The sequence below is a fragment of the Heptranchias perlo genome, chromosome 17, assembly GCF_035084215.1.
Source record: "Heptranchias perlo isolate sHepPer1 chromosome 17, sHepPer1.hap1, whole genome shotgun sequence".
NCBI lineage: Eukaryota > Metazoa > Chordata > Chondrichthyes > Hexanchiformes > Hexanchidae > Heptranchias > Heptranchias perlo.
The window spans coordinates 27,450,265-27,471,220 of NC_090341.1; the positions used below are offsets into that span (position 1 = coordinate 27,450,265).

The window sequence follows — 20,956 nt, forward strand, 5'->3', positions numbered from 1 at the left end:
ACAGAATGCTATAGAGGTTTGGCATGTTACCTTGGAGAGGGGGAAGAACTAGTTAGTCCACTCCACTTGAAAAATCCCTTCACTTGCTGGTGAACATGGGGCAGCTGAGGATACTGTAGAGTTAAATATTAGAATTGGAAAGTGAATATTCTAGCTTCTCTATGGTGTAGGTTTCAGTCCTGCAACCTACATGTGAATTCAGTGGAGATAAATGCATACATGGCTTGTGTAGAATTTCAGTCTGCCAAACCTACATTTTTTATTGTAGACTCCTTCAAATTAAAACTTGACACTAAATTGAAGATGTTAAATGTATCTAAGTTTTTAGATATTCTGCTAACTGTTTAATCTGTTTCTATAACAAACATTATTGTGGTGGTGTTATGGTGAACAACACGAAAGCTTTGATCCAAGCTTGCGTTATCTTGGCCGATGGCTCAGGATTTAGGTATAAATGTGACTGGTCTTTTCAGTTGTCCTCTCGAACCCTGGTTAAGTACTTGTAATTGAGACCTGAACTGCAGCAAGGAATAGCAGAGAAGCTTTGGCCCACACTTGTAACTGATACAAATAAGTGTGTGGTGTACAATTAGATACTGGTAACTCTGAAATTCTGCAGATATTAACCAGCTTTTTTGGTTCAAGGCAAATATTGCTTCTTAGCTGCGCTTTTTTTAGTCTGGCTTCAGTTATTTTGGCGGTTACTTTTGAGTGCAGAATATCTTTTGGCTCAACTTAATGAGCTGTTCCTCTCTCTAGAAATTGATGTCCGTGACATGTCTGCTCAAGTGACCAGTCCCTCTGGAAAGGTTGACGATGCTGAGATTGCTGAAAGTGACAACCACACCTACTGTGTTAGATTTGTGCCACATGAGATGGGTGTGCATACAGTTAGCGTCAAGTATCGAAACCGGCATGTACCGGGTAGTCCATTCCAATTCACAGTGGGGCCACTTGGTGAGGGCGGAGCTCTCAAAGTGCGAGCTGGTGGTCCTGGTCTTGAGCGAGGAGAAGTCGGAATCCCAGGTAAGCTAACAATATTGTATTTAAGTCATAAGTTTACCTGTTTGTGGGAGGGGCTATTGTCATGATTACATTGTTGTGCAAATATGGATGGTGAGTGGTATGCTTGGTCTGAGCAGTATAATTGTGGAACATGAATTGAGCTGAATTTGTGGCCATTGGAAGATGGTGCTTTTGTTTTGGTCATGGTAATCCTGCAGTGTAAACATTGCTAAAATGAAGCCAGAAACAAAAATTATTTAGTGTAATTTTAACATGAATTATAAACTCATGCTGGGCACAATACAGTGGAGTTGTAGTGTACTGTCATACAGTAGGAAGATGCAAGTTAGCAATAGTGATGGTCCCCCTGTAGCATTTCTCAGCTCCTCCCTGCTACAGGAAGATGCTGAGCAAAGGCTTTAAGTACCTTTTCTGCAGAGATAAAATTGTGGAGCATGCTGCTCTGGACAGTGCTTGGCACCTTTTTAATGTCTCACTTAGAGCAACTGAGGCTTAGGAGCCAGTCTTCACTTCGTTCTTTCAGTTGGCAAAGGTACCTGCTGCAGGTCTCAAAGTAGAATGGTGTTTGAATATGGGGAACAGTAAATTTACACTTTTTTTTCCCTAGCAGACTTGTTCATGTTGGGAATTTTGATAATTGGCCAACAGTCTTTCCTAGATTTATATAACTAAAACTTCTTCCTTAAGCAACCTAGTTAAGTAAAATCAAGGAAAACCTGAAGATGTTTTAAAAAATATAGATCAAGAAGATAACTAAGGAAAGAGTAGGGTCTGAGACCAAAAAGGTAACCTGTGTGTGGAGGCAGAAGACATGGGTATGGTTCTTAATGAATATTTTGCATCTGTCTTCCCAAGAGGGGAACAACACATTATAGTTGAGTGTGAAATATTAGATGGGATAAACCTGGTGAGGAAATATTAAGGGGTTTAGCATCTTTGAAAGTAGATAATTAGCCAGGCCCAGATGAAATGTTAAAAGAAGCAAGGGAGCAAATGAAGGCTCTAACCATTTTCCAATCCTCTTTGGCTACAGGTGTGGTACTGGAGGACTGCTAACATTGTACTGTTGTTGAGAAAGGGATAGGCCAGTCTGCCTAACCTTGGTGGGAAAATTTGAGCGACAGTATTGTCATTTAGAAAGGCATGGATTAATGAAGGACAGTCAGCATGGATTTGTTAAGGGAAGGTAGTGTCTGACTGACTAATGACTTTTTTGATGTGGTAATGAGGGTCAATGAGGATAGTGTGTTTTGAAGTAGTCTACATGGATTTCAGCAAGGCTTTTGATGAGGTCCCACATGGCACTGGTCAGGAAAGTAAAAGCCCATGGGATCCAAGGGAAAGTGGCAAGTTGGATCCAAAATTGGCTGTGGCTGGCAGCAAAGGGTAATGGTCAAGTATTGTGACTGGAAGGCTGTTTCCAGTGGGATTCCACAGGGCTCAGTGCTAGTACCTTGCTTTTTGTAGTGTATATAATCAATGATTTAGACTTTAAATGTAGGGGGCATGATTAAGAAGTTTGCAGATGATACAAAAATTGGCTGCGTGGTTGATAGTGAGGAAGATATCAATGGACTGGTCAAGTGGGCAGAAAAGTGGTAAATGAAATTCAATCCAGAGAAGTGTGGGATAGTGCATTTGGGAAGGGCAAACAAGGCAAGGAATGTGCAATAAATGATAGCGTACTGAAGTGTAGAGGAATAGAGGGACCTTGGAGTTCATGTCCATAGATCCCTGAAGGTAACAGGACATAAAAGGCAGGAGTCGGCCATATGGTGCCTCAAACCTGCTCCACCATTCAATTAGATCATGGCTGATCTTGGACCTCAACGCCCCTTTCCTGCCTGATTCCTTTAGTCCTAAAAACTATCACTCAGCCTTCAATATACCCCATGACTCAGCATCCACTGCCCTCTGGGGTAGAGATGTCCAATGATTCACAACCCTTTGAGTGAAGAAATCCTCCTCTTCTCAATCTTAAATGGCTGACCCCTTATCCTGCATGTATGCCCCCTAGTTCTAGACTCTCCAGTGAGGGGGAAACCACCTCTCGCCATCTACCCTGTCAAGCCCCCTCAATCTCCTATTTCAATGAGATCCCCTCTCTTAACTCGAATGTCGGTCCATTTTACTCACTCCTCATAGGTGAACCCTTTCATCCCAGGAATCAATCTAGTGAACCTTTGTTGGACTGCCTAAGGAAAGTATATCCTTTTTAGATGGAGACCAAAACTCCAGGTGTGGTATCACCAAAGCCCTGTATAATTATAGCAAGACTTCCTTACTCTTATACTCCAACCTACTTGCAATAAATGCCAACATTCCATTTGCTTTCCTAATTGCTTGCTATACCTGCATGCTGACTTTGTTTCTTGTACAATGACATCCAAATCCCTCTGAAAACTTGCATTTAAGTTTCGCACCATTTAAACAATATTCTGTTTTTCTATTCTTATCAAAGTGAATAACCTCACATTTCCCCACATTATACTCCAACTGCCATCTTCTTGCCCACTCACTTAACCTGTCTATATCCCTTTGCAGATAGGACAGGTAGTAAAGGTGGTTAAGACATGGGATACTTTCCTTAGCTGAGGTATAGAATATAAGAGCAGGGAGGTTATGCTAGAACTGTATAAAACATTGGTTCGGTTACAGCTAGAATACTGTGTACAGTTCTGGTCACCACATTACAGGAAAGATGTGATTGTAAATCTCCTAGTGCAAAGATGTTGCCAGGGCTGGAGAATTCTAGCTATGATGAAAGATTGGATAGGTTGGGGTTGTTTTCTTTGGAACTGAGGAGATTTAACTGAAGTGTATAAAATTGAGGCTTAGTGGTTAGGGAGGACCTATTTCCCTTAGGGGGGTTAATAACCAGGAGGCATAGATTTTAAAGTAACTAGTAGAAGGATTAGAGGATTTTTTTTCCTCAGAAGGTGGTGGGGGTCTGGAACTCTCTGCCTGAAAGGGTAGTAGGGGCAGAAACCCTCATTGCATTTAAAGTACTTGAAATGCTGTAACCTACAAGGCTATGGACCAAGAGCTGGAAAGTGGGATTAGACTGGATAGTGCACTCTGCCAGCCAAATCTGCTGAATGGCTGCCTTCTGTGCATAAATTTCTATGATAAGTTAAATAACACATCTCCAGACCCACTATCTCTCCTTTTGAGATTTGGAGTTTGTGTGTGCATGCATATACCAGTGTAGAATGTTGGTAGAAATGATACAGCAACTATAGTTTTATGCTTACTGGAGATCAAACTTTGGGAGTGATTTTAACCCACCTCACACCCTGTTGGAAACAAAGTGGGTGGACAGGCAGTTAAAATAACCGTTACTTCCCTGTCAAAGCTGTCAAGTTCCCAATGTTCCAAATTTTAACCTGCTCTGAGCACACAGCAAGGGCATCTGTGCAAAGCCTGCAGGCCCTTCTTGCACGTCCACGTTGGGTCCCGATAACGTTACTGGGACCTGACTGCAATTTTAACTGGTGGCTTGAGTGCGGAAGGTGCAGTGGCGATCCCACCACTTGCTGCTGTCAACTAGAAACTCAGGACACTTCAGGAAATGAAATATCTAAACTTGATGTGTTTTGCACAAGGATTCAAGTTAAAAGGGGACAGTCTTTAGTTTTGACTTCCATACTTTGGAAAGTTTAGAGACCAAAATAAACACCATGAGTGCTAAAAGATTGAAGTTGTCAAAAGTGGACAGTAAATGTTTAAATGTAAAATGAAGTACAATGTTGACAGCATCTTACTGATGGTTTGAGTAATTGATATTTCTTTGTGAATAGCTGAGTTCAGTATCTGGACACGGGAAGCAGGTGCAGGTGGCCTTTCCATCGCTGTGGAAGGACCCAGCAGGGCAGAGATATCATTTGAAGACCGGAAGGATGGATCCTGTGGTGTGTCATACATTGCACAAGAGCCTGGTGAGTGCAAAGCAATCCTGGAAGTTATGTTGCTGGTAATACAAAAGACAGTTTTGTCCAGTTTAATGATAGCAGTCTTAATCTGAATAGCATCATGCTGAACAGATATCCATGTCACTGCTACTCATCATCCAACTTCATCCACTTTTTTTGACTCCACTACATTTAACTTCAGATAGGTGGCCCTCAGTGATCAAACTCCCTTTCCCTTGCAGTACAGTGGTTGAAAAACTATCAAGATTTTCTTTGCCCTGAGGCATTCAAAGACCATTTCTTTGACTCCAGTCTAATATCTGGCACTTCATAGTTTTGACTCTAGCCTTAGTCCTCGTTCATCTATTAACATTCTAGGCCTCAGATGGAACTCCTCCATTGCTGAAGCTGGATTCCTTTTTCATGTCAAACCCCTTAACAACTCAACTCTTGACGGTTAAGACTTGCAATTTGTATCGTGCCTTTCATGACATCCCAAAGCACTTCAGTCAATGAATTAATTTTTAAGTGTAGTCACTTGTAATGTAGGAAATGCAGCAGCCAATTTACACACAGCAAGGTCCCACAAACAGCAATATGATTATGACCAGATAAATGTTTAAGTGATATTGGTTGAGGGATAAATATTGGCCAGGACACTAGAGAATGCCCCTGTTCTTAGTGCCATGGGATCTTTTCTGCCCACCTGAGGGCAGATGGGGCCTCAGTTTAATGTCTCATCTGAAAGACTGCACCGCTGACAGTGCAGCACTCGCTCAGTAGTGCACTGGTGCATCAGCCTAGATTTGTGCTCAAATCGCTGGAATGGGAATTGAACCCACAACTTTCTAACTCAGACAAGTGCTACCCACTGAGCCACAGCTGAAGTCGGGCCAAGATTTAAATAACGTGCTTTTTTTTGAGGGGAGGGGGATGCTTGTCTAGCATCTCCTACTCTTCAGTAGGATGGAAGTATCTGACTTGTCTCCCTCCATCTCAACCTTTTTCTCTCTTGATCTTCCAATAGTCAGTGTTCAACTTTATTTTCCTTTTTCTTTTAAAGCTGACAATACACACTTCCTCCTCCCATGCGTTCTTGTGTTGAAATCTAACTCGAGATATCAAAACTGTGGCACCCCATCTCCACATCGATTTCTGTACCACCTTCAGTTGGCCATGGGTGTTGTGATTTTGATGTAGGTTGGGTTTATAATGTGCCCATTTAAACAAATGGGGAGAAAAACATCCAACTTGGGCTGCCTGTAACATCAAAACACATCTGCCAATAAAAATATGACTTGGCTGTATTTTCTCACTCAGCCTTTTAGTACTAGTCAACAGCCATGCAACAAAGCTTTCTTCACTGACTCGATTATAACACTTTTTGGGGGTGATGTAAATAGTGCACGACTAGTGCCTTACTCTTAAGTCACTAAAGGTTGTGTACGTACTTCTGCTCCCAACCCAGCAATCTCTAGTAGCTTCCTTTGCATCTCAGAACAATTTCCAGCTGATTGTGTTGTATTTAAATGTTGAATATCTGTACAAGAAGTGAATCTGATGGCTCGATTTTGTGGTTGGTGCAGCACTTCCAGTATCTGAAGACAGGGAGGGAATCCATACATGCTGACTTGCATCTTTACCCCCTCCCCCACCTCTTTCTGACTCCAGTTTGTTGTGTCCTCTCTCCTTTTGCCCCACACTTTGAAATCCCTCTGCCTCTCCACCTCCCTATTTTCCTTATGACCCCTGCCTTTATGACCAGGCTTTTGTTTGCTCTTAATATCACTTCCTTTAGCTTGGTCATTTTTTTCAATGATATTTTTCTACATGGAAGGTGCTATATGAATGCATGATGGGTGGTTTTTGAATGTCTCTGCCATGTCTGTTGGTGGCAATATGCCACACAGAACTGGCAGCAATTGTTCTAGGATATTGATTCTATTGGAATGAAATGAGCCCCATTAGCAACAGAAGTTGTGATCCAAAAGACTGATGGAAAGTGGTTTTAAATACATGAAGCTCTTTTGAAGATTCTAATGGAGCATATGTGAAGTAGAGACCTTAATGAGTAACATCTGAGATGCCTGTGTGGCAATATTGTATTATACTATTTTAGATGACTTGTACCAGGACTGGCCTCTTCAATTAAATTGTACTGTCTTATAAGAAATTGCAACTTTATTTTAAAAAAATCTAGTTGCTCTGGTAATTCAGTGTGAAATCATTAAGTTGATACACAAGATAGGGTTCTATTCCTGTTTCTGTACATGTATCCTAGCAAGCACCAACGATGTTAAATGCTCTCAAGCAATAAGTAAGATCTGTTGTACATCTCAAATTTGGGGTTTGTTAAACTGAGCAGTGAAGTGATGTAACTGACTTGTATATTTTGTTGCAGGTGATTATGACGTGTCAATCAAGTTCAATGACAACTACATCCCTGGCAGTCCCTTTGTCGTTCCCATTACTGCTTCGTCAGAGGATGCAAGCAGACTTACTGTTACTAGTCTTCAGGTGAGACATGAGAAAATATCTGCTTACTGGCTGGGTCCCCTACTGCACATTCAGAGGTCACAGAGGGTCTCGATCAAAATTGTTGTGTATCTTGCCTAGAAAGCCATTCAGTATTATGTGGCACTTAAATGTGGAAATAGGGGAGGAAAGAGAATGCAGAAGCAAGTGAAGGTAAGGGATTGATTGCTCCTCACTTTCATATTTGAAATTGTTGCAGCAGCTCCTTGACTTCTTCTATGTATGTTACGTGCCCTGGCCTTAGCAGAATAAAACTGCCTCCGTGTTAGGTTGTCTCATTTCTGTTGTCCAGTTGAACTCTGACTCTCTAGGCTACATTTACACTATAACTGCAATGTTACTGAAGTGAAGCCTGCCAAAGTGTCCAGTTTAAGTGCAGTTCCTCTAAAGTATGCCCTTTAAATGAAATAGTTGTGATGGTGACTAGGCTTTTCATTTTTTGTGAAATTGAGCTCCTGTGGATCACACAGCAGAGAGTGGATTGAGCTGATGAAAAGAAATTAAGATGGCTTTGCAAAAACTGCATTGCAACAGATGTATTTGCAGCATTACAAACTAACTAGCGCAAATCAGTTTTTGGAACAGGGTGTTCCAAAAACTCTAAGGTAAAACACCTTTTTAAGACTTAATTCCTTATTTGAAATCGAAGGAGCTGATTTCATGCAATGATATAGGTCAGCTCAGTAAAAAATGAATGAGATTTTGAAAATACTAAAGCTGGTAAGATAATGGGGGAGGGGGTGGCAGACAGAATGAAGCAGGGACTAAGATTTTATATTTGGACAATATCTGGTTTTCAAAACTGAATGATCAAATAGGGTACAGAGATACTCTGCCTTTCTGGTCAGATAATCCAATTTGAGCTCCATTTACCGTTTTTGAAGAAATTTCACATGCCAGATTGAGAATTAGTTTGCAAGGCGTAATGTTAGATTGTAAATATTAGTGTCCCATGAGGACAGATTTGAAGGAAGCAATGCTTGAGAATTAAATTTAACCAATCCTGTTGTAGAATGATTAACTAAATCAGTTTGGTTTTAAAACCAACATCATCTCCCCTCTGTATTCAGTTTTATTCAAATGTCAAAGTACATTGTGTAGAAAAAACTAGTATTTTGGAATTTCATATTTGATCAGCTTACTTTGTTAGAGCAGTAACTTGGCTGTACTTTAAATCTCAATTGTAGAAAATGCCTCAACCTCTAAATTGCCTACTTTTATTTTCCCCCTAACACCATTTGTTAGCTGAGGAGCAGTTAATCATTTCTCCAACTTGTCCAAGGATGACCTGTATTGATTCTTCCTCCATAATGGTTTTTCTTGCAATGGGGCAGCATGTCCCAACAACTTGAGAATTCTGGTTGCAATGCTGTAGCATGTTGTACACTAATGAAATATGGGGACAATACATAGATGTGACCTTCTGATTCATGTGTAAGAAGGGGTTCACCATCTGACACTTATTAAAATTAGGATTTTTTCTTGTCTCACTTAAAGGTTTTTAACAGCATACCTGCAAGATGCATATTAATCACAAGCTAAAGGTTGAAGAGGTTTAAGAGTCCAACCTTAATGTTAACATTCTGTAGTTGATATTCAGGCTAAAGTTAAACATGCTATTTTTTTCTTTCCTGGTGCTTTTGGTGTATGGCTTTGAAACTGGTGAATTTATCTGTGGCTGTTTGCATTAACAAGTACCAAACAAGGTGGAACTCCCTCTTCAGGTCTTTAGCAGTAATTAATGGTAGCAGGTAATGTGAAATCACTTCAGTATGTTTATTTTGTATTAACTATGATTTATCCTCAAACCAGGCTTGATATGAATTCTGTTTAAACACATGGTCTTTGGACTAAAGTGAATTTTTACAGCTAGCTTTTAAATAGCATTTTAAAGTAGATTTTTTTTTAAGTGATTGACAATCTAGGCCAGCATATTACTTTAGGAAACTGACTCTGTTCAAGTTATGCAATCAAACTGCTTTTGGCATGCAATGTTCTGACACAAGTTTATAGTTTGTGCCTGTTGGTGGCAAGTTAGCATAGAACACTGAAATTTTGGTGTCTGAAGTCCTAAATTCAGCCAGTGCTTGGAGTCCTTCAAGTCTTCATACAACAAAATGTTTACAAAACTTAGTTGGGCTAGCAAAAATTACATTTGAGAACTATTGACATTCTCACCATATTTAGATTTGACATTTCAACTTTAAGTTCATCAGTATAAAGTAGCATTTTTGGCTGCAGAGTACATATTAATTGCTGTTATCAATTTGAATTTTTTTTAAAAAAAACCTTCAACCACACAGGTCCTTGAAGAACAAAAGAAGTGCCCTACTAGTGGCTACAGTACATAATCTTTCTTTGCTGAAAAGAAGCTAGATCTTAATTTGCTCAGTTCTGGATTTCATGTAGCCTAAATTGAGCTGCTCAACTTAGAATCCAGAGGAAATGGCCTTTCAGGCCAGACACCAGTTTTTTTTTGTTCAGTTGCAAAGTCCTATTGCACAAATAAGTGAATTGAAGATTTATATTGTTAAATTATTTTGAATGAATTGGTCACCTGCTTTCTGCACATGAAATTTCCTTTCCAGCCTGGCTCTGTTTTATCTTTAATTCTGTATGTATATGTTGAAGATCTAAAGCAGTTGCATGACCTATATGTTGAGTCTCAGTTGTATTAAGATTTTCAGTTGGGGTGTTTCATCACTCATTACATATTAACCATCACTGAAACATCTACTCTGCCATAAATTGCAAACTGCATTAAGCCAATGAACGTATCATCGCACAGCTCTATAGTGTTTTTATTAAGTTTAATTCATAACTTATAACTTTCCTGATTTTTGTCTGCAGGGCTTTCATCTAGTCAAGAACAGACAGGAATAGGATTTTTTTAAAATTTAAGTTTTGATATTGCATCAAATTACTCCAAGAAGAAAACTGAGTAATTCAACCAAGCTACTGAATTCTGCCCACTTCTTGTAGCAGTAGGTGAATTAGGAATCTATACCTCAGTGAATGGTTGAATTAGTTTTTATCCACTGCTATGAAGTGGCTGGCGAACAGCCAGGTGGGGGGGAAAAGTGAAGCAGGTACGATACCTACTGTTGCAGTGGAGTAAACGTGCCTTGTTTGGCATTGTTCTACTCTAGTGCTTCAGTGAAATAGCTAGTTGGCTAAGTGTGCATTAAAGTGTTTGCTATTCAATCTCCAGGAGTCAGGGTTAAAAGTTAATCAGCCAGTATCCTTTGCTGTGAGACTGAATGGTGCTAAGGGTTTGATTGACACCAAAGTTCACAGCCCGTCGGGAGCAGTGGAGGATACCCATGTGTCAGAAATAGAGCCAGGTAAGGATTTGCGAACAGATCTCAACAGTATTTAAACTATTGCTGCTTGAGGCTTCACCCTCTTATCTCCATCTTCCTTTCCCTCCCCTCCCTCCTCCCCCCCCCCCCCCCACTAGCATTGTAATTGTGCTGTGGGAGGAGGGGAAGTGAAGGAAAGAATAAGGTACATGCAGCATTCCTAATTCTTGTGAAATCTTTGTCTTCATTTTGTCAAACTTATAGAACTTAAACTATTTAATATTTTGACATAATTGGTATCAACATGGACCTATGAATTTTTTAAGGCTTGCTGTATAAAGGAATTGGTGCATGCTTGTTACAATTGCAACATGAATTTTTGCATATTTCTTGTACTTGCCTGTTGTCTTTGACTTTCATTTGTATTTCCAAATGCAGAAGTTTGTGGTAAGTTGCAATGTATGATGCAAACAATACCTGTAGTGGTTAATATCAACATTTAATACACTAATGGGGTAGTCACTGTTCTGAATCTGTAATGAAGATGTTTTCGTTTCACAGCCAGTTACTAGTTGACCTGTTATCTAGTTGTGGAATGCAAATAGTTGGTTAGTTTTTTTTAATAGATTATGTAGTTGTAGTGAGAATCTTTTCATGACCGTTTTTGTATACTCAAATATGTAGTACTGGATCAAATGTATTGAACAGTTGCTGCTTATCCTCAATGACTTCCCCAAAGAGTGCACAACAGTGGTGCTTTCAGTGAAGGTGGTGCTGTTTGTGTGGGAGTTGCATGTTTTGCATAAAAGTACAGTGGCACCTTTACCAAGCTACTGGATTTGACTCTTGTTGATTACCTTGAGTGCTATTAACTAATGGTGTAATACTTGATCTTTTGTAAGGAAGAAGTACCTCATTGCTTTGGCACAAAATAGTGGCATAATTCAGTACTGGATTGGCATTAATCTGCCATCGAAGAGTATAAATTGGCAAAAGGCACATCTAGTTCTACTTTGCTGATTTTTGCTTGGTCCTGTAGTTGCTGAAGAGCAGTGGTTTGCTTGCCACTTTCCATACATAAGGATAAAACAGAGGAAGAAAATGGTCTCTGGCTTGTGCTTTTTGGACCCATTGACAGCCATTTCAAAAGTCTGCATGCATGTTCACAATGCCATGTTAATTTAAATGACCATTACATGATGCAGTTGAGCAAGGCTGTTAAAAGATGTGGAAGTTTTTGCTTCCGAATACACAACCCTCAAGTCAAACCTCTTGACATCTGACCTAAATGTCCCTTGAATAGTTTAAAGTTCTTTGTCTCCCACTATTCTCCTCCTCCTCTTTTCCCCCCCCCCCCCCCCAAACCAGCCTTCAGACTGCTATGGTTTAACTTTGAAATAGTGTTCCATATTTACCCTTTTTCTAGTGTGTTTCCTATCTTGTATACCTCCAAAGGTAGCCTCCCAATTACTTCCTTTCAAGGCTGAGAAGCTAAAGTTTGTTCAATCTTTCCTCCTAACTTGATCTCTTCATGCTGGGGATTAGTCTTGGCAGAAATTTGAAGAACCACAAGACTAGAATGGCTCCCTAGTGTGCTCTTAAACAAAGTGTTAAACAGTTCAAACACTACTTCCTGAATTGTACTGTTTTGGCTAGATAGTTTAGAATGGCAGAGCTCTTGTGCTTGTTTCATGCTGTCTAATGACCTATACACTGTGCTGCAGTATCCTGTATAGGAATAGCCTACTGATTAGGAATGTTGGCCATAAATTACTAAATATTCACTGTTTCTAAAAGTTCAATTCTTAATGGTGTTACAGACAAGTATGCCATTCGGTTCATCCCTCATGAGAATGGTGTTCACTCTATTGATGTTAAATTCAATGGCAGTCACATCACTGGCAGTCCATTCAAGGTTCGAGTGGGAGAACCCGGGCAGGCAGGAGACCCAAGTCTGGTTTCAGCTTATGGATTAGGACTTGAAAAAGGAACTACAGGTAAGATGCTGATATGCTGTACATACATATCTTAATGGCATCTCAATGCCACTGGAGGTTTATTGTATTTTTATATTAAAAAGTAGTGGTCTACAGTATTTCACTTAATTTTGATTGAAGTGCTAGAACTGTCCAGCTGACGAAATCATGGTCTCAATTTCTCTTCCTAATCAGACTATAGAATGCACAAACTCTTATGGCTGCACAAATGGCACATGTTGCTGTGACATGTGGGAATTTACTAACCATATTTCTGAAGAATTGACAGTCAGTTGTCCAAATTTCTTGTATTACAACTGTAGTCCTTCAGTGAGTTGTAGATCAATACTGAACACACTTGCTATTCATCTACAATGAAGGCTGCTTTTGGTAAAACTGGAAAATTCATAGCCAACGTTTTGGTGTTTTTGGAATACATAAAACTACTATGCCCAAAGGAGCTTGTGTGCCCAACCCCTTAATCAGCTTTCTCAACATATCAAACCCTTCACTCAAGAAGTTCATAGATTATCTTAAGATTTATTCAAATAATCCTCAATGCTGTTTATGAAAGTTTTCACCTGACACCACTACTAACTGCAACCCCCCCCTGCTATTTGAGCCTTTCACAGTGAGCAATTTGCCATTATCATTTTTTGCCAATTCCCTCCATGATAAAATTTTCATGCAAAGGAAATGAGTGCTAAAGATGTTTTCAATGCCAATGGCTCAGGTTTCTACTTCTGTTAGCACACAAGTTAATTTGAGCAGTTGTTAAGCTCCCTTCGCTTTGCTCCAGCAATATCTTTTTGAGGTCAGTTTTTAAAAAAAATTGGCTTAAACACCAACTTGATTTACTACTGAACCTGTGTGACTATTCTCTCTTTCCTACAGCCACCCATTTAGCTTCTGAAACTGCAACTTTACTGTTAGCTTGTGGGCCATTTCATTCTGTGGTTATGTCTATTAATTTTATTTAGGACCCTTTTTTAAAACTAGTGAAGACCTGTCATTAATTCCCTTTTAACCTAGGCTGAATTCAAATCCAGAGAGGAACACTAACCAACCTATTGCCATCCAGTTCCCTATAAATTAAGTACAAATAGCTTTCAGTATTAATTCCTTCAATAAATAAGGCTGTGACTCACTAGGGGAAATTGCAAGATGCTGACAGAAGATTTTCCTTTGCAGTAGCAGTGTAAACATTAATCAGCCTTGCCTCCCTGCCAGGCAAATCCCCCCCCCCCCCCCCCACCCCCACCACCACTTATGACCATATTCTCAATTCATAACCTTAGTTTCACAACAGTAGCTCCAGTCTTCCAAAGCTGGAAAGCTTTTCAACTCTGGTTCTTCCCCAGTGATTAATCATATTAGAGCCCATTTTTAAAAAATTTGCTTGCGTAAGGTTTTTAATGGCATGACACTTTTTGTACTCTTGGTCACATTAAGTTCTCTGATCAGAACTGAAAACAATTGTGTACTGCCTAACCAAAGCCCCATGCCAATCTCTTCAGTGGCTGAAGTTGTACATCCACCTGACAAGTGTCTCTTCCCACAATGAATAGGCTTTACCTTTCCTGCTAGTTCTGAGCAAGTTAGAATAATTGTAACAGCCAGATCATTGTTACCACTTCTAAAATGAATCTGATCTAATCCTTTTATATGCTGGCCACAGTGAATTGCATTTTTTTTCTAATAATTGACATTCATTAAGTATTGTTCTGAGCTCCACTAAGTCAGTTACCACCTTCCATTTTAGTATAATTCACTTGTACATGAGGATGGAAGCAGAATGCTTGTTTCCAAGTGTTTATCTTCCACACACTGCTCCCTCCCCTCTCCCTTGGTTTCATGGGTTTAGGGTTTATGAAGTTCACCAATTTGTGGAGTTTCCTGCAAATTCAGAAGGGCCTTGAGTATGGGATGACTTTGAGGAGAAAACTTTAAGGGGACACTGTCCTGTGCTTTTATTAAAAATATAACTTTTTTTGAAAGTCAATTAGACTGTTACATTGAATTATAAAGAATCTACAGCATTGAAACAGTCCATTTGGTCTATGCTGATGTTTATACTTCACATGAGCCCCCTCACTCAAATTACTTCCTACCTTGCCTCTATTACTATTCCCTTCTCTCATGAATGCATCAATACCATTTTGTTTCAACCACTCCCATGTGGCAGCAATTTCCACATTCTCATCACTCCAAGAAATTCCTCCTGAATTCTTTCTTTGATCTATTAGTGGCTTTTATATTTATGTACCTTGGTTCTGGACTCACAACTTGCATTTATATAGCACTTCTAATGTAGCAAAATGTCCCAAGGTGCTTCACAGCAACGTTATCAAACAAAACTCGGCACCGAGCTGCATAAGGAGATATTGGGAGAGGTGACAAAGCTTGGCCAGAGGTAGGTTTAAGTAATGTCTTAAAGGAGTTAAAGGTTTCGGGAGGGAGTTCTCGAGGTTGGTGCCTGGACAGCTGGAAGCACGGCTGTTAATGGAGCAATCAAAATTGGGAACATGCAGGAGGCCAGAATCAGAGCACAGTTCGGAGGGTTGTAGGGCTGCTGGAGGTTAGTGGCTGGGGCTAGTCCATGGAGGGATTTGAAAACAAGGATGAGAATTTTACAATTGTGGTGTCAGACTGGCAGCTGATGTAGGACAGTGAGCACAGGGGTGATGGGTGAATGGGACTTGGTGCGAGTTAGGATACAGGCAGCAGTGTTTTGGATGTGCTCCAGTTTATGGAGGGTGAAAGATGGGAGGCTGGCCAGGAGAGCGTTGCAATAGTCTAGTCTAGAGTTAACAGGCATGGTTGAGGGTTTCAGCAGCAGATGAGCTGAGGTATGATTGATGTTTACAAGGTGAAAGTAGGCAGTTGTGATGGAGCAGATGTGGTTGGAAGCTCAGCTTGGGGTCAAATAGGACACCAAGGTTGCAAACAGTCTGGTTCAGCCTCAGTGGTCAGGGGGAGGGATGGAGTCAGTGGCTAGGGAACGGAGTTTGTGGTGGTCTTCCCAATATTTCGTTGGCGGAAATTTCTGATCAAGTACTGGATGTCAGACAAGCAGTGTGACAAATGACAGTGGAGGGATCGCGGAGAGGTGGTGGTGAGGTAGGTCGTCAGCATAAACGTGGAACCTGACTTATTTTCGGATGATGTTGCCGAGGGACAGTGTAGATGAGAAATAGGCCAAGAATTGATCCTTGGGAGACTCGAGGTAATGGTTTGGGAGCAGGAACGGAAGCCATTATAGGTGATTTTCTGGCCACAACTGGATATATAAGAATGGAACCAGGTGAAGGCAGTCCCACCAGCTGGAGGACTGGAGAGGTCAAGTATCAAAGGCTGCAGATGGGTTGAATAGGATGAGGGATAGTGCACCATGGTCAGTTACATAGGATGTTATTTGTGACTTTAAGGGCCATTTCCGTGCTGGGACGGAAAACTGATTTGGAGGGTTCAAACATGGAGTTGTGGGAAAGATCAGCTAGGAGTTTGGAGGTGACAGTGTTCAAGGACTTGGAGAGAAAATGAGGTGGTGGTTTGCAAGGATGTGGGTCAAGGATGTTTTTTTTTTGTAAGAGTGGGTGATGGCAGATTTGAAGGGAAGGTGGGGGCCAGTACCTGAGGAGGGAACTGCTAACATGGGGGCCGGGAGGGGGGGGGGGGGGGGGGGGGGGGGTGGGGAGTTGGGTGGTCATCAGTTAAGTGGGATTAGGGCTGAGCAAGCCGGAGGTGGGTCTCAGACAAGATGAGCTTGGAGAAGGCATGAGAGAAACTGGAGAAAAATGTGAGTTCAGGAGGGAACCTTGGAGTTTGGCTTAGTGGGCTTGGGGAAGGGAGGGAAACGACAGAGAGGCAGCAGAATGGATGGTCGCAATCTTAGTGGCAAAGAAGTCCTTGAGCTCCTTGCACTTGTTGAGGGTGATGGAGGCAGGGGAGAGGGGTTTAAGGCTCTTTGTAGTGAAGAGAAATTGGGGGTTATAGAATCATAGAACTTAACAGCTCAGGAGGCCTGTGCCGGTTCTTTGAAAGAGCTGTCTAATTTAGTCCCACACCCCAGCTTTTCCCCATAACCCTGTAAATTAGTCCTTTTCAAGTACATGTCCAATTGCCTTTTGACAGTTCCTATGGCATCTGCTTCCACCACCCTTTTTCAGTTCATGCATTCCAGATCATAACCCTGAATTCTCATTTCCCCTCTGGCTCTTTTTTGCCAATTATTTTAAATCTGACCTTTTTTGGTTACCAACCACTTGTCAGAGGAAACAGTTTCCCCCTCTATCAAAATCCCTCAATTTTGAATATCTCTTGGGTCTCCCCTTAACATTCTCTGCTCTAAGAACAATCCCAGCTTTTCCAATTTCTCCACATAACTGAAATCCCTCGTTCCTAGTAAAACTCTCTACCCTCTCCAAGGACTTGACATCCTTCCTAAAGTGTGGTGCCCTGAATTGTACACAGTACTCCAGCTGAGTCCTAACCAGTGATTTGTGCAGGTTTAGCATGATTTCCTCTTGGCTTTGTAAATAGGGGCATTGAATAAAAGTATCCCATGCTTTTTTAACCTGATCAACTTGCCCTGCCACCTTCAAAGATTTGTGAATATGCACCCTCGGGTCCCTTTGCTCTTGCACCCCCTCAAAATAGTACCATTTTAGATTATACTGTCCCTCCATGTTTCTTCCAAAGTACATCATTTCACACTTATCTGCATTAAATTGCATCTGCCATGTGTCCGTCCTCCTGAAGTCTGCTGCTATCCTCCTCACTCTTGATTGCATTGCCGAGTTTTATGTGTAAATTTTGAAATTGTACTCCCTATACCCAAGTCCAGGTCATTTTATATATATATATATATATATATATATATATATATATATATATAGATAGCAATGGTCCTAATACAAACCCCTGGGGGAACCCACTGCATGCTTCTCACCAGTCAGAAAAACATCTGTTCACCACTACACTCTGCTCCTGTCCCCTAGCCAATTATGTACCTAAATTACCACCATCCCTTTAATACAACATGCATCTATTTTCCAAATAAGTCTGTTATGTGGTACTTTATTAAATGCCTTTTGAAAGTCCATATATACATCTGCACTACCTTCATCAAAGAAGTCAATCAAGTTAGTCAGACACTATTTGCCTTTAACAAATCCATGCTTCTGCAGGTGTGAATTGATTTTGTCCTTGACAATGGTCTCCTGTAGCTTTCCCACCATTGACAGAAGATTGATTTAGCTTGTAGTTAGCAGGCTTATCCCTCCCCCCCCCCCCCCCCCCCCCCCCAATTGCATTCCAGGAATAGTGAACAGTTTTGCTAGAGGAGAGCAGGACCTGATGGTACTTTGTGGTCCAGGCAAATCTGGCAATAAATGGCTAAACCAGTTGTCTGCCATAAGATAAGTCTGTGTCCCCTGGACTTGAAGGGAGCAGAGATGAGGTCTGTACGACTGAGAGCAACTAGGGTGGAGTAATGGGGACAAGGGCATCAAAGGTGGAGGTGAGTGTGATTGAGCAGATCAGTAGCTGCAGAAGTGTCATGGGTGGCTGGAGGGCCAAAGGTGCGACAGTTGGAAACTTGAAAGTGCTGTCCTAAGTGACCTGGAGTTTTTTTCCAGGGGTGTACACAGAAGGAAGTGGGGTTGGGAGGTGGGGGGGAATGGATGAGTGGAGGGATACAAGAAAGTGATCAGAGATGGCTTTACTTGTGATTGACTGTTCACATGGCCTCTCCACTCCCATCATGTCAAAGTTGAGGGGGTGGTTATGAATATGGGTAGGGGAGTTTATATGGAGGGAGATTGAGGATAGAAGGGCAGTGAACTCGGCATGATTTGAGATGGAGGTTAAAATCACCAAGGATGAGAAGTCACTTGGTGCTGAGGGAGGAAAACAATGAAGATATCTTGGTGAGAAACTTGGAATATAGGAACAGGGGTAGGCTATTTAGCCCCTCAAGCCTGTTCTGCCATTCAATGAGATCACAGCTGATCTGTAACCTAACTCCATATACCTGCCTTAGTCCCATATCCTTAGATTTTTGTTAACCAAAAGGTATTATCAATCTCCGATTTAAAATTAACATTTGAGCTAACATCAACTGCTGTTTGCAGAAGTGTGTTCCAATCTCCCACCACCTGTTGCACCTACCAACTGTTTCCTAACTTCACTCCTGACAGTCTTGGCTCTAATTTTTAGGCTGTCCCCTACTCCTAGACTCCCTGACAAGTGGAAAAGGGTAGATAGAGAAATTCTGTTCCCCCTTAATATCTTAAACTTCAATCAAATCACTCCCTAATCTTCTAAATTCCAGGGAGTACAACTCTAGTTTTGTAATTGCTCCTCATAATTTAACCCTGGAAGTCCCGGTATCAATCTAGTAAATCTACGCTGCAGTCCCTCCAAGGCCAATATATCCTTCAAAGGTGCAGTGCTCAGAACTGAACACAGTACTCCAGGTGTGGTCTAACAGGGCTTTGGATAGCTGTAGCATAACTTCTACCCCCTTGTATTCTTGTCCTCGAGATATAAAGGCTAGCATTCCATTAGCCTTTTTGATTATCTTCAGTACCTGTCCATGACCTTTTAATCTATGTACATGGATCCCTAAGCCTCTTTGGACCTCCATTGTTTTGAGCTTTTCACCATTTAGAAGTTACTGATTCTATCTTTTTTAGGTCTGAAGTGGATGACCTGACACTTGCCTACATTGAAATCTATTTGCCAGTTTTGCCCTATTAATATCTTTGTAATTTTATGCTTCCATCTACAGTGCTTACAATGCTACCTTTTTGTCATCAGCAAATTTGGATATGTGACTCTTTTTATCCTTTCATCTAAGTTTTTAATAAATACAATGAATAGTTGAGGCCCCAACACAGATCTCTGTGGGACACCACAAGTCACATCCTGCCAATTTGAGTACCTGCCTGTTATCCCTAATGTTTCCTGCCACTCAGCCAATTTCCTAACCAGTTCAATAATTTGCCCTGAATTCCACAAGCTTCAACTTTAGCTAACAATGCCTTCTGAAGGTCCATAGGCATTTCCCTGGCCACTACTTTAGTCACCTCTTTTAAAAAGTCAATCAGGTTTGTCAGGCATGACCTACCCTTTACAAATCCATGCTGGATCTCTGATCAGCTGAAAATTTTCAAGGTGTTCAGTCACTCTATCCTTAATTTCCCGACACCAGGTGTTAGGCTAACAGGTCTGTAATTCCCTTGTTTCCCTCCTTTCTTAAATAGCAGTGACGTGGACTTTTCCAATCTAAAGGAACTGTTCCTGAGTAGAGAACGTTGGAAGGTTATAGTTAGGGCATCTGCAATGTTCTCACCTAGTTTCTTTTTAAACCCTGGGATGGAAACCATCTGGTCCTGGGATTTGTCACACTCTCTTCAGTGCCATTATTTTCTTCACTACTGTTAATTTGCCTCCATTAATTGCAGTAAGTCTCTGATTCAAAATTAGTTTCCTGCTCACTCTTGTAAATGCTGATACAAAGTAATTATTTAACATGTCTGCCATTTCCTTACTTTCACTTACAATATCACCATTCAGTTTTAAGGGGTCCACATTGCTCTTGACCACTTTTTTTTCCCCCTAATATAATTGTAAAACATTTTTGTTGGTTTTTGACATTTCTTGCAAGTTTCTTTCAATACTCCCTTTTTGTAGTTCTTACTATCTGTCACACTTTGTTCATCTCTCCCAGTTGCCAGGACCTGATACTTTTTGCTTTTTTTTTGTATTTTTTTATTTTATGTTGTCCCTTACCTCTTGTCCATGGCTTTTTTTGGCAAGTAAAGCTCTTGCCCCTTAGGGGTATAAACTGGTTCTGTGTCACTTTAAATTCTTGAACACCTTTCAATGATCATCTTGTTTTACCCATTAACAGATTTACCCAGTTTACTGTGGACAGTCTGTCTCATCTTGTTGAAGGCAGCCTTACCTAGATTTAGAATCTTAGTAGCTGATTCGGGTTGCCCCCTTTCAAACATAACATTGAACTCATATGGTTGCTGTTAGATAAATGTTCATTCACTTAGACTGTTAACTAAATCTGGCTCATCTTCATATTAAATCTAATGGCCTGCCTCCTTGGTTCGAGGACATATTGGTGCAGAAAGCTGTCCTGAACACTAGAAATTCGCTACCTTTTCTGATGAGTTTGTTTGCTTATCTG

At 40.9% G+C, this 20,956-nt stretch overlaps 1 protein-coding gene across 4 annotated transcripts in view; it reads left to right on the plus strand.

The window, feature by feature from the left end:
* Positions 1-20,956, plus strand: part of flnbl (filamin B, like) — a 153,758-nt gene that overhangs the window by 123,952 nt on the left and 8,850 nt on the right. For all 4 annotated transcript variants that reach the window (XM_067998799.1, XM_067998800.1, XM_067998801.1 and 1 more), the window contains 5 exons: positions 760-1,026; positions 4,827-4,964; positions 7,339-7,454; positions 10,684-10,816; positions 12,595-12,771. In XM_067998799.1, coding sequence (XP_067854900.1) covers positions 760-1,026; positions 4,827-4,964; positions 7,339-7,454; positions 10,684-10,816; positions 12,595-12,771 — 831 coding nt within the window. The remainder of the gene's footprint in view (positions 1-759; positions 1,027-4,826; positions 4,965-7,338; positions 7,455-10,683; positions 10,817-12,594; positions 12,772-20,956) is intronic.